We start from the raw sequence: 13,163 nt of genomic DNA, 5'->3' as shown, positions 1-13,163 counted from the left end.
ATTTCATTAAAAAATTGACTCAGGTCGCGAACTCTGCATTGGATGGCAACCCGAGTGGGGAGGTGGCCACAATCGTGCTGGGGGCAGGGAGGAGATGGCCAAGATTGCACCCGTCTTTCCTGCAGGAGCACACCCGTGATTGTGACCGTCTTTCCTGCATAAGCGCAACTGCGATCTTGGCCATCTCGCCCCCCCAAGCACAATCGCACCCACTCCCCCCCCCGAGCACTCCCACGTTCGCACCCATCTCTCCCCCCCAGCGCATCTGCATTCGAGCCCATCTTTCCACCCCCAGCGTGCTGGGATGACGGACATGTGCAGGGATGACAGGCACAATCGCAGTCATGCTGGGGGTGGGGGGAGATGGCCGGGCTCATGCTTGAGGTGGGGTGGGGGAGATGGCCATGATCTTTGTTGTACTTTGTCACTTTGCTTCTTCACATTTTTCTGATTAAAAAATATAGTTACAGAATGGATTAACCTTATTTACATTGAACCTTATGGGGAAATTTAACTTGGCTCACGACCAATTTGGGTCACAACCAGAATCCTGGAATGGATTAAGTTCGTGAGCCAAGGTACCACTGTACTTCCCCACAAAAGAAGCAGCCAGTAGGTATTGTCAAAACATATGAATGAGAAAAGCATGAGCTATATTACCCTTCCAAAAATCAGTCAGTTTAGGTAAACCTGTATTAAAATGAAATTGTTACATATCTGAAACATTAGTTTTTGCCTAAGTAAACATAACCTTGCATCCATTATCCTGCTGACATAGATGCCAATGAAGCAAACCACTGACTGAGCAAAATAAAATACTCCAATTCATTATTCCATTCCTGTTTAAGACTCTGTGTATCATGTTTATTCGCTGATAATGAATATAAATGTAGATCGTGAGTCAGTATAGTTGTTCACTGGAAAAGGAAATTGGAACCAGGAAGTCTCTCAGGAAGAAAGGGGCCTTGAGGTAGTCACATGGAGAGATTGTCAAACGTTTCTCTGGTACAAGTTCTCAGGTCTAGTTTTCCACAAAGGCAGAAAGACCTGATACAGGTACTAGGAAATCTTGGCCTCAGATATGGTGGGTGAAAGGAGGGTAGACTCACAAGAGGCCACTTTTCAACACTTAGATTATATTCAGTGTCTCGAGTACAATCTGGCATCTAGCTGTGTTGCACTAAGGACACAGATGGGTTTCAAAGAAGCCCAACACAAAAGCCCAGTGGGATACCTGGCCAACCATTCCTAAGGAACTGAGAACACTTGGGGACTAAGGAGAAACCGATCCAAAGTAAAAATCAGCCTATCCATTCAAGTGTTTTCTTGTCAATCGTTAAATCTGGGTTTCCCCATAGAGCTAATTATGCATGCAAAAATTGCTCAAATTTATGTGAAACTCTGCACCACTCCTCTTCTACTGCTGCAATGTAGGAGGCATCCAATCTGTTTTAATATTTCAAGAACCCAACACAATAAGTTTGTGGATCTAAACATGAAGATTCTAACATTTACAAGGGTGAGAAGTCTAATCTGAGTAGTAAAGATGAAAATTTAGTACAAGTCAAGAAATATACCTATGATATAGAGAGACACTGGGGAAGCCAAAGCCACCCTCATAAATCACAAGTTGCATGCTTTCCAAAGATATTCATGGCAGAATGGAACCCCATAAGAATTTACAAAATAAAGTATTAAATTTAGGAAATACTTGCAGGTATAAATAGACTAATCCCATGTTTAGTGTCAAAGCAATATGATACCAGAATACTAGTGCATTATACCTGTATTCCATTGCATATCTGTCTGTCTAGAAAGTGAGAAGTCAGATAAACATCTCATGCTATTTGCAGGGGGGATTAACAGGATTATAAAAGGGAACCCACTGCAAAAATGCTCATAAATATGCACTGTGCTGTGACAGATTTACCTGCATGGTACATCACTGTCCATGTTTGTTTGTTTATTTATTACACTTGTATACCACCCCATAGCCTGAAGGTTCTCTGGGTAGCTCTTAATGAAGGCAAAAACAATGTTAAAACCTTTCTCTTTAAAAAATGGAAAAATAGTGCAAAAGTTATTGATACCTGTGGAAATCGTGCTACTTACCTGAGAAAAGGAAGACTATGGAAGAACTATAGGATGAACAAGTAAGGCATGGCAATTTCAGTCTAAAGATCTACTGTACAAATATTCTTTCTTCAGAATCTTCCTCCCTCCCTCCCTCCCTCCATGTGGAAACCTCATGTGTCTGAGAAAAAGATTCCAGCCTCATTTTCTGCCTACAGTGCTAGCTATCCATTGCTATATAGCTTTTAGCGTGGCCAAAAATTCAAGCAGACCATCTTGCAACTGCATTCAGAAATGGGACGGTCTCACAGTGGCTGTCTCTTGTAGTTTCCCAGAATAAGCAGGGTAGTTTAAGACCAAAGGTGCTGAGAATTAGTGTGGTACTTTCAATATCTGATTCTTTGGCAAGAGTTGTAATGTTTCTTTATGAGGCCCCTTGTCATGTAACTAGGTTTCTGAGATTTTTCACAGCTTTCTTTTGTGCACTCCTTCAGATTCTCCTTTGTGGAAGCACCCTATACTGTGTCACAGCAAGGATGGGCTGCAGACCTCCCTAACAACTCTTCCCTCCAAAGCACTGCAGACAGAGGCCCTGAAACTCTTCAAGGTATTTAATAAGGGGCTATAGTTGGTTTTCAATATATGCAGTTCAAGCACTTGGAAGGGGACAAATAAAGACTATGGGGAGAATAGAGAAGACAGTTGACCCATTCCCACATGGGTTTCAAACAGTCCTATTATTACTGCTACATTCCTTCTGTTTATGTTATAACCCAGGAGTATAATAAATAAATGATAAACTGGATGAAGTCAAACACATTGAAGCTTAATCTAGACAAGGCAGAAGTGCCATTGCATAGCCAAAGGGCAGATCGGAGAATAGGAATTTAACCTGTGCTGGATAATGTTAGATTGCACCTGAAGACTTCAGCTTTCAGTTGAAGTGTACTCAGCCCTGTTCTGAACAGTGACCAAAGGTGGATTTGCACAGCTGGAGTTGGTGCCCAAACTGCACCTGTTCCTAAAGTTAGCTGATCTGGTCATGGTCAAACATGCCTTGATTATATCCTATTTGGACTACTGTAAAACGCTGTATGTGGAGCTGCCTCTGGAAATGGTTCAAAACTTTGGCTAGTCCAGAATGCTGTGACCAGTGTGTTGACTAGAACTGGTTACAGAGAACGTGCCACGCCATGTTACATCAGTGACGGATGGGTTCAGATGACCAGCTACTAGTTTATGTCCAGACCAAATTCAAAGGGCTGGTTATGACATATAAATTCCTATACTGCTTAGGGCCAGGCTATCTGAAATCCCTAATTCTCCCTTATCAGCCTGCCTGGTGAAACCCATATTTCAAGACTGCCACCGTCAGCAGCACATTTGATGGCAACACAAGAGAGGGCCTTTTGGTGGCTGCTCCCAGGCTGCTTAACTCTCTCCCAAAGGAGGCCTGGTTCATTCCCTCTCACCTGTCCCTTACACAGCAGGTTAAGGCTACTTTATTCAAGAAGGTCTTTGGTCTTCAAGTGCATCTGTGGACAGGGTGCTGCTTTTATTCTATATTTGTTGCATTTTTCTTGTGTTTTATTCTTTTAGTCTATTTTAAATTGTTCGGTAAACTACTTTCAGTATCATTTCTGGTAGAAGCATAGGAAATAAATAAAGGTGTTGCTCAGTATAATTTATTTACTTTTTCAGCGGTGGAAGGGAAACTAGAAAAGCACAGTTGCCTCTCTCTCCATGGATGTCCTTCTAATGCATTCTCCATCTCCCCATTTCAGTCTTGCCAGCTGTTTATCAACGTCCCTGTGGAAGCTCCATCTGTTGATTATCATGTGACACTAGCTCAGACGGCGCTCCAGGTCTGCCTGACGCACAGTGAGCTACAGAATGAAATCTATTGTCAGCTGATGAAACAGACCAGAGAGGCCCAGAATCACGCCGTCCTGCAGGTGACCATTGCTCTGCACATTCTGCCCTAAGGTTCAGTGTGCTGATTGCATGCCTAATTGCGCCATTAGAAGATTCAAATATGTGCTTCCAGGCTTTCTATGGTGCTGTTGCCCAGCTTCATTCATGGAATTTCATGGTGGGGTACCCAGCTGATGTCTTTTCCACTCTTTTCCACTGCTGCTTCTACCTTTTTTCTTACCACAGAAAACCAATTAAACAGAAAAAGAATAGCTGCACAATGCCTTTTGATTGGAAGCATTAGCAGCCCTCTGTCTGTAAGTTCTTAATAACATAGTAACTACTTAAAATGATGGGTTGCATAATATGACAACCCATTGTGGGCAACAAGCTATAGGTTGTTGTGTCATGCAAATTGAGCCCACTTTTCCCAAGGTAGTTTGTCTGTCGGCTATAAGCCAGCCTGGCAACTCAGACTGTGGGTCACAGTCGGCTGTCATAGCACCCAAACCCAGGTCACCAGCTTCACCAGGGAAGCAGCTAGTTAGCCGCTCAGCAAGAACAACAGGAACCCAACCTCACCCAGGCCACTGCCAGCAACAGCCACCCCACTCATGCCCAAGCAGCACCATGGAGTTACTGTAGCTGGCCCATTGTTCCCTTGGCCAGCAGCGAACCCATTTCTCTCACTCTGGCTTTTTTTGCCAGCCCTCCAGAGTGCTGATTGTTCAGCAGATACTTCCCAAGGGATTGTACAAGTGAAGCTCCCCATTTCAGACCCGTCAAGCCCCACTTTTTAAAAAATTATGAAAATATTTCTGTACAACAGGGATACAAAAAGGGAAGATGAATCAATGGCAGGTTCTCCAAAACACTGCATGGGCACTTTGGAGGGGCTGTCATAGGTTGTCAACTTGAAGCCTGCAAAAAGGTACAGAGCAAGTAAAAGAAGGCTTGCACGGGAAGGAGGAGAAAAGATGGGTCCTGCCTTAGAATCTCCTGGGGTATCTGTATCCGGGTTATCCATAGGAGTATCTGGGGGGAAGGAAGAATGGAAGACAATCCCTGGTAAACCAGATCATTGTCAGGTAAGCCAAGGTTCAATATCATAAAAGGCATTATGCAAGGGAGAAACAAACTGGACTGGAGCAATGGCACTATGGAGAAGATGGGTCAATATCATTTCCTCCAGCACCATTTCCCCAGCTGCAATGCCACCCCCAGCAAGCTGCTATCGGCCTTGCTGGGAACAACAGGTGGCTGGTAGTCCTAACCAATTGTTTGTGGCCACGACTTGTGGCTGCTTTTAAAGGTCCCTTTTCCCAAATAGAGCTAGTAGCAATGTGTGTGTGTAGGAAGAAAGAGAGGAGCTGGGGAGAGAAAGCTTTTAATTCCCCCAGCATAGCTTCAGTCCTGTGAATGGCTCCTTTAAAATTTGAAGTAAAATCCAGAGCAGAGAATAACCCCGGCTGCATTTGGAGCAACCTGTCCCCACTGACCTCAGTCAATTGTATTTGTCTCCCTTTCATATTATACTTGTGGCATTGGTAACATGTGAAGCAGCCTTTGATGAGAATTGGGCTGGGAATAAAATGTTTTTGTCTGAAGAATAAATGGCAGGGAGAACTGAACACAAACAGCAGTTTTATTGACTGTAAAACTATTTTTCTCCACAGTGCTGGCAGTTACTGGCTCTTTGTGTCCCTCTCTTCTTGCCTCAGCACCATTTCCTTTGGTTTCTTAAGCACCACCTGCAGCAGCATGCGGACCCAAAGTGAATATCTTGTCTTATTTTTCTCCCGGCTGGGTTATTTCCGAATCCTTTCTGTGTCAGCTATATGGCTCAGTTAAACTAAGGAGTCAGTGTATGAATGGCCCATATTAAGACTTGCTTCCAAACAGCCACAGTGTAGCAGCTGCTTAAAATGGTACTTTAATGGAACAGCCTCATATGGCAACTGTATGCAGTGACTCCTATATATTAAAAGTGATTATTGGCAAAAGTATTTGTGATTTTTATTTATCAAAGTGTGTCTGCTGCTCTCCATAAAAATATCCAAAGTGGCATGCAAAGATGAGATGTTTAAAATACTTAAGACAGGTGGAAAAAATAACAAATAATCAGTATAGAAACACTTTAGAAAACATTAGACTGTGATGCAATCGTGGGACTGGAGGGGTTGGCTTTGTGACTTACAAATAGAATTATGAAGGCTGCCTTTTGCAGGGCCTAGCAGCTGCAGGCTCAAAAGTTTTTCCCCATCAGGGAGCAGAGGCAGGGCCTGGGATGGGGTTACTGAATGATTCAGTCTTGCTTACCTGAATAGAGGTGCAGAGGCACTTGCCTTGCTTCCTCTAAACAGATCCCCAGAGGCCTGGCACTTGGCATGCTCCTTGAAAGTCCTGCTTATTTATGAGAAGAATGTGTTTCCACACCCCATTTCTGGCAGCAAAGAAACGACATGCCCTGTTAGTGGGAGCACACACACATGCATTTGTGCACACATTTTTATTTATTTAAATGTGTGGGCCCCCACTGACCCGGTAAAGCATAGGTGTGCCTTTCGAGGCCAAAGGTTTTTGCAACCCTGCCATAAAGATTCACAATCTTATTGATCCTGTCTTGCAATTAGAGCCTTGGCTGGCTGGTGGTCAAAGCACCTTTTGTGAGAGGATCAGTGGTTGAATGGGCCTGGGCTTGATCCACCACACTGGCTCCCAGTTCATTTCTGGGCTTAGTTTAAACCAATGACTTTAAGTTTGAAAACCTTTAGGGCCAGTTCACCTGAAAAACTACCCTCTCCCATAAATATTTTGCCAAATCTTAAGATCTGGTCTGCTCACCAAAAAAGATATGTCAGTTGACCACTATAGGAAAGGCCTTTTTGATGCTGACACCCCAAATATGGAGCAGTTTTCATATTTGGAATCATATATACTGACTTTTTGGCACCAGCTGAAGCCCTTTTTATTCACTCAAGCAGCCTCTGAGAAGGTTCTGCCCTTAATGGAGGCCGAAAGATAATGCTAAATATCTAAATTAAGTAAATATTGTGTGCATTACATTTTAAAGTCTGAAAGGCTTGAATTGTGTTTTAGCTTTTAATTGCTGTCGACTGTAGTTTTATTTGGAATTTCTTTCTGAGACACCAGAGAATTTTTGTTATGAGGTAACTATATAACAAGGTTGTAAGCCAGTGAATCACTCACCGAAAATCTCTCTCCATGTGTAATTAGGAATGAAATAGGCAAGTATGCCATCTACTGTCAGAGATCAATGGAGCATACTTTGAAAGCTGGAGAGCGAGAAGCCAGACCATCCCGAATGGAGGTCGTGTCCATTTTACTGAGGCATCCCTACCACCACTCGCTCCCCTTCAGTATTCCAGTTCACTTCATGAATGGAACCTACCAGGTGAGTCATGAGGCTCAGGAACCAGATACTGGGGGTCTTACAGGGCTTGGTGAATGGTTTGATATGAGCCCTTCAGCCTCAGTGGCTGCCTTTGTAGTGGATTCTGCTTGCAAGTGGGTCTGCTCTGCACCCTCCACAAGACACGTGGTTATCACCTCTTCAATAATCATAAATAAACCCTTTATCTACCATTTAGGCATCCACTTCTGGCTGTGGATTTTGAGTTTCATGAAAGGTTGATTGTTTGATTTGTTATTGTCATTTTACTGTCAAGCATAGGGAGGTGTGTTTCTGGGATATTCTGCTCATGTGTCAAAATAACTTGGTTGCCCTTGGAGATGATGCATCTTGCTTGGGGTAGGATATCAACTGCTGGGCTACTTCTAGTAGCAGATTATTTTGGCCTGCCCTGCATAGCCTTCCCTCTTAGCTAACCTTAGCTAAGGACGAGAGAAGGACAAGTGCCACTGTTTAGTAATTCTGGTCACAAATCTTGAGCCCGTGTCAGCTGGCATGCTCATAGCGTTTCTTGAACCAGGGAGCAAGAGTTACTTAGATGACAGCATGGAAAGGTCTCCACACAAAACCCTTCTTTTACTTAAATCCATTCGTAGTATGTGTTGTACAGCTGAAATGTGACTGCATGCTTGTCCGTTGTAATGATGGATTTCACTCTGCTCTCCATAATTATTTTGTCTGTTTGATTGTAGGTGGTAGGCTTTGATGGTTCCTCAACTGTGGATGAGTTCCTGCAGCGGCTGAACCAGGAGACAGGAATGAGGCAGCCCTCCCTCTCTGGGTTTCACCTCTTTACAGATGATCCTTCAGGCAGAGATCTAGAATATTGCCTGCAAGGCACCATGAAGGTGATTGCTGTAGTGCTATCTCTGTACATGACTTCCAAATCCACATTACAAATATTTTATAATATTACAAACTAGCATATTACAAATTTTACAATATTACAAATATTTTGTTCCTCTGGCTACTTACTATAGTTGAACTCCAAATTGGTATAAACTGAATAAGTATATAATTATATAGTTGTTTTAATGATGTTGACAACTATATATAATATTACCTCTCTCTTGCCAAGTTGCTTGCAGTTATTTAGGAAAGAAATGCTTCTTAGATAGTAAATGTGTCAGTTAAAACAGGGTGGAAATCTGTTGTATTTAGAATTTTAAATCACAATTAATTTTTTTTTAATTAAAAAGTTCCAAAAGATGGCCTACCAGGAGCTTTCTTACTGCTTAAATATACTCTTCCATAATACATAAGCCACACTTTATGATACATAGAGTTTGTGTCAGTTCTTGGTACTCTTGCTTTGGTATCCTATGGACCTGGATAGTAATATGTAGCATATTAGTAGCAACACATTAAGCCCCATACTATTAGCCCAACTGATGACTGACTTGCTGATGGCAAAGGCATGAAATGATCTCCATAAGGTGCATATTTGATGAGACAGAATGAGCAGTCTTGGAAGCAGAAATTCAGAGTAGCTTTCTGTGTTGACTCAGTACAAGGGACCCGAGGTTCAGATATGACCCTTAGCTAGTTCAGATATGACCCTTAGCTATGAGCTCTCATTTCGGACAAGTTTTTATTTCACAAGGTTGTTATGCTGCCTTGGAGAAAAGATGGGATACACATAGGACAAAAATAATTGATATTCATTATTAAGTGATAAGAATTCATGCGTTATGAATTATGAGATGTGGACAAGCTCACAGGACCTGGCCTGTGCCCTTTCTTATGCATGTCTTGAACTTCATGTTTTGGTGTCACTTTACCCTCTTTCTGTCTCTTTGATTATTGTTTTTTTTAAAGATCTGTGATGTCATTTCAAAGTGGGAGCAAGCTTTGAAAGAACTGAATCCAGGAAAATATGAAGGTGGCACAAGAATAGTGAAACTAACCTATAAAAACAGGTACTCTCCACTGCTGGCTGGGACTGTATCAGTTGGATCATCAGTTCATATGTTTATATTGCTTAGGGTTCTATTTTTGAATTGGATTAGGGAAATTCTCAATGAGAGTTTCCTATCTCGAATGTGCACATAAAAATTCTCAATTATTGTTAACTAACTGTAACTGTCCCTTTATGAATACTGTTGGATATGAGGGCTTGCGAGGAAACCGGATGTGCAAGTGTGGTTGTTATTCGGTTATTTAGGGTGCAGTCCAGTCCAGATGCCCATAACCCTCTGAACTCAGAGATAATGGAGATCCCATGCAAAGTGGAAGAAGCACAGAGATAAACGTTGTCTCCGCCCTCCTCCTCCACAGTAAAACACTTAAACAGTCAATTTTGGCCATCTAAGTGTTATGCTTGATATCATGAGGAGAGGAGGCTGAGGTGCCTCCAGGATCCATCATATTGCCTCTTCCTGTTTTGCTCTCTGGCATGTCTACAAGCCCAACCTAATGCATGCAAATTTCCTTCTCTGAACTTGCCCTTGTGTCCTCAGAGACCATGTGGGCTGCAAGGGGGAAGGGGAGGGCACTGTCAGCTCAGAGGCTGGGCTATAAGATCAGATCACTTTTACTATCTCATAACTGCATTGCTGAAGAATCCAATGGCCATCTAGACAATGTCTGATGGCTACCAGATTGTGCTGCTCATGCTTAAAGCTTACTAACCCCATAGAGAACCTTGTGAGGGCAATTTAGCCCCCCATTTTCTCAGCCCTGCTCTGCCTGATGCTTGAAGTACACCACAGTGGCTCTGAAGGCACATGGCTGCCCCCTAATTAGAACATTGGGTGGCACAGTCCTTTTGTCTAGTCAGGTGGTCTCATCTGAATAGGGGATGAAAAGGAGAAAACAGTGTCTCAAATACACAAATCAGAAAGGAGAAGATTCCCACACAGAGAGATGGTTGAAGTAAAAGCTCCTCCTTTGGGAGCTCCTTTGAAAAATGCAGAAATACCTGAAGAGACTTAATCTGTTTCTTAGGCATGTAGACAAAGCTTATCTGCTCTCTGCATTCATAAGAGCACACTGCAGTATCTGCCTGTGAAATGGAGTTGTCAGGTGAAGCCCTGCTGAAGCAACTAGTCTTTCCTGCTAGGCACTTTACCTTACAAGTAAAGAATGGAAAATGTCTAGAAAAGGCACAAACCTTCCCCACCTACAACCCACAAGAATTGTTTGTATGATGTGTGTGTCCAACCTAATTTGTATGCAGATGTGATCCAAACTCCTCCATAGCACTGTGTGCTGCTCCATTGCCAGGTAATGGATTTTATCCTCCTAAGCACCAATACACCAGGTCAACACCTTAGGATCCCTTCCAACTGGGAGCTGGCTTGTGCTGGATTCAGTCTGAGGAGCTGTGGAAAGGCTAATAAACATTCTTGGTTTGTGTCCATTCCCAGCCATTCCTGACCCATTTTACCAAGTATTTACCAAACATTAGTTATAAGCAGGTGGGATCACAAAGCTATTAGACCTTCTTTAAAACTTCCAAGTGTGCATTGTATGCAGCAACAGGCCCTATGATGGGCTTGTGCTACTTTTTATTTCTGATGTGTTTTCTGCTTGCAAAGCTTTGCAAATCTAAGGACACAATCCCTTGGGAACTTCTCCTGCAGAGAAGCTCTGAAATGGGCTGGGGCTGTGCAAGAGCCATTCATTTCAAGAAGACTGGTGTGCTCCCCTATATAAATTAAGGTCAAAAAAGGTATATAAATATTCATTTTAGCTTGGGTCGAACAGGAATCAGATTCTGTGCTAAGGAAGTACTTGGCATATTTGTTTTTCCTCTCGGCATTAGATTGTACTTTCGAAGCCAAGCAAAAGGTGAGACAGAGCGAGAGCGCTTGCTGCTGGCTTTCCAGATAAGTGGTGAAATAGCCCACGGGAGATTCCCTGTCAGTAAAGAGCTTGCTCTGGAAATGGCAGCTTTGATGGCTCAGGTAAGTGGTCAGTCTTCTGTGCCTGTGGGATTAAGGTAGCCTGTGGTCATTAGCAGTTCCAAGGCAGTGAAACATCAGTGCTCTCCAGCTGTAGGAGAAATGCCAAAGAGAGTTTGAATGTTTATTTTCTTATGACCACTGCAAGGTGCTCTATCTCTAAGATCTCTCTTGCTCAACCAGGTGGCTGTAGGTGACAGGACAGAAGAGGAGGCATATAAAAACTTTAAATAAATAATAATAAATAAATGTTTTCCTGAAAGCATATAGAATGAATTTGCCCTCCTACAGCACCAATACGTGATCTAGCAGGATTTTCACATCCATGGGGAATAGGTTCTAGGCCTCCCAGTGGATGCCTGAAACCACAGAGAGTAGTAGACATTACATTCACAGGGGTTGGGGTGCTGGACCCTCACAAAAGTAGAAAAACTGCAAATATCTCTGGGGGAAAGCATAAATACCTCTAGCATCTTGGTGCCCACTGAAGGACAAAGCATGTGAGCGAGGCTGGCTACTAGCAAAACAAAGAGCATGGCGTCCCCAAACAACGTGCATAGTTCCCTAGAGATAATTGCATTTTTTTCCCACTTTTGTGGGGTCTTTTTCCCATAACCCCCATGAATGTAGAGGGCTGATGGTCAACCTTGGTTAAGTGAAACCACGCTGAGACAACAGATACAGGGGTCCTGCTGTACTATGAAGTATTGTGTGGCAAAAGAAACAGAGGGATGGGCTCTGCCGGAAGACAAAGAAGGACAACAAAGGAGGAATGTTGGTGTATGAGCACTAGCAGCCCATCAATGCCCTGGGACATTTGGGTAATTCAGGGACACATTATGTGTGGCAGGTGGCTGTCTACATTCTGCCTTCCTGTCTGCCCTTTTCAAATGCAAAGCAGAAGTTGATGGTGTACACATATGAACAAAGAGAATGGAGGCGAAAGAAACTCAACCTTACACTTCTCTACCCTCATCAACTCACTTTGAGTATTGGAGATGGGCTGGGAGCAAAGTAGTTAAAGTAGCAGAATTCAGACAGGTAAGGTAAGGAAGAGGGGTGTTCCCTTCCCTTTCTTCACATGAAAAATAAGTTCATTGCTACTTGGTGATTTATTCATGAATGAGTGCAGGAACCCTCATGGCTTCCCTGTCATGCTATGGCTGGTTTGGTCTAAGAAGTTTGAGTACAGGGGACAAACTGAGGATCAAAATGAGGAGTTATGGGAAAGTAGAGGAGACCCCAAGATCTAGTAGAATTGATACAGGAATCTTGTGCAGACATGACATATTTTTGTAAGTCCGGGTCTGGTTTTCCTGGTTTTTCAGTAGAAGGCGTAGAAGGAAATACATATTCCATAGACTACATTTGCTCTGCTGTCACTATAGAATCAGGGATTTCCTCAAGCATTTTATCATGTTGGCTTGACTTTTTATCAGTGGCCTGACTGATCACAATAAAAACAAGCCCTGCCATGATTAGTTTTTCCAACAGTTCAAATAATAACTCGCTCTAATAGCAAGCTCAGCTGATAAGTGCTGCTAGGATCATCATCAGTCAAAAAGGGCCAGTGAGATACAAGAGGGAGGTATCAACATGCTGGGAAGAGCCCCAAGGTTTGCAGAAGCACAAAAAAATTCTAGGAGGATGCTTCAACCAACAGCTGAATGGGGGCATTCAAACACCGGCCATCTGTTGGGAGGCAGAGAAAACAGGGAAGAGGGAGTAAAATACCCTGAAAAAGGACATGGGTGCCTTGAACCCTGAGCAAGTTGTTGCAAGTGTCATTTATTAGCTTGAATCTGGTATTCTCTTTAAATGCCACTAAGGACTTTCCT

General features: G+C 43.0%; 1 protein-coding gene across 1 annotated transcript in view; it reads left to right on the top strand.

The window, feature by feature from the left end:
• Window positions 1-13,163, top strand: part of PLEKHH1 (pleckstrin homology, MyTH4 and FERM domain containing H1) — a 56,127-nt gene that overhangs the window by 35,309 nt on the left and 7,655 nt on the right. The window contains exons 17-23 of the mRNA XM_044436919.1: window positions 2,568-2,680; window positions 3,858-4,028; window positions 5,664-5,761; window positions 7,225-7,402; window positions 8,113-8,268; window positions 9,239-9,339; window positions 11,187-11,328. Coding sequence (XP_044292854.1) covers window positions 2,568-2,680; window positions 3,858-4,028; window positions 5,664-5,761; window positions 7,225-7,402; window positions 8,113-8,268; window positions 9,239-9,339; window positions 11,187-11,328 — 959 coding nt within the window. The remainder of the gene's footprint in view (window positions 1-2,567; window positions 2,681-3,857; window positions 4,029-5,663; window positions 5,762-7,224; window positions 7,403-8,112; window positions 8,269-9,238; window positions 9,340-11,186; window positions 11,329-13,163) is intronic.

This window comes from Varanus komodoensis, unplaced genomic scaffold (assembly GCF_004798865.1).
Source record: "Varanus komodoensis strain SLA01 unplaced genomic scaffold, ASM479886v1 scaffold3, whole genome shotgun sequence".
In the NCBI taxonomy this organism is placed as follows: Eukaryota; Metazoa; Chordata; class Lepidosauria; order Squamata; family Varanidae; genus Varanus; species Varanus komodoensis.
Note: the sequence above shows the minus strand (reverse complement) of the source record. Positions and strands in the feature narration are given on the sequence as shown.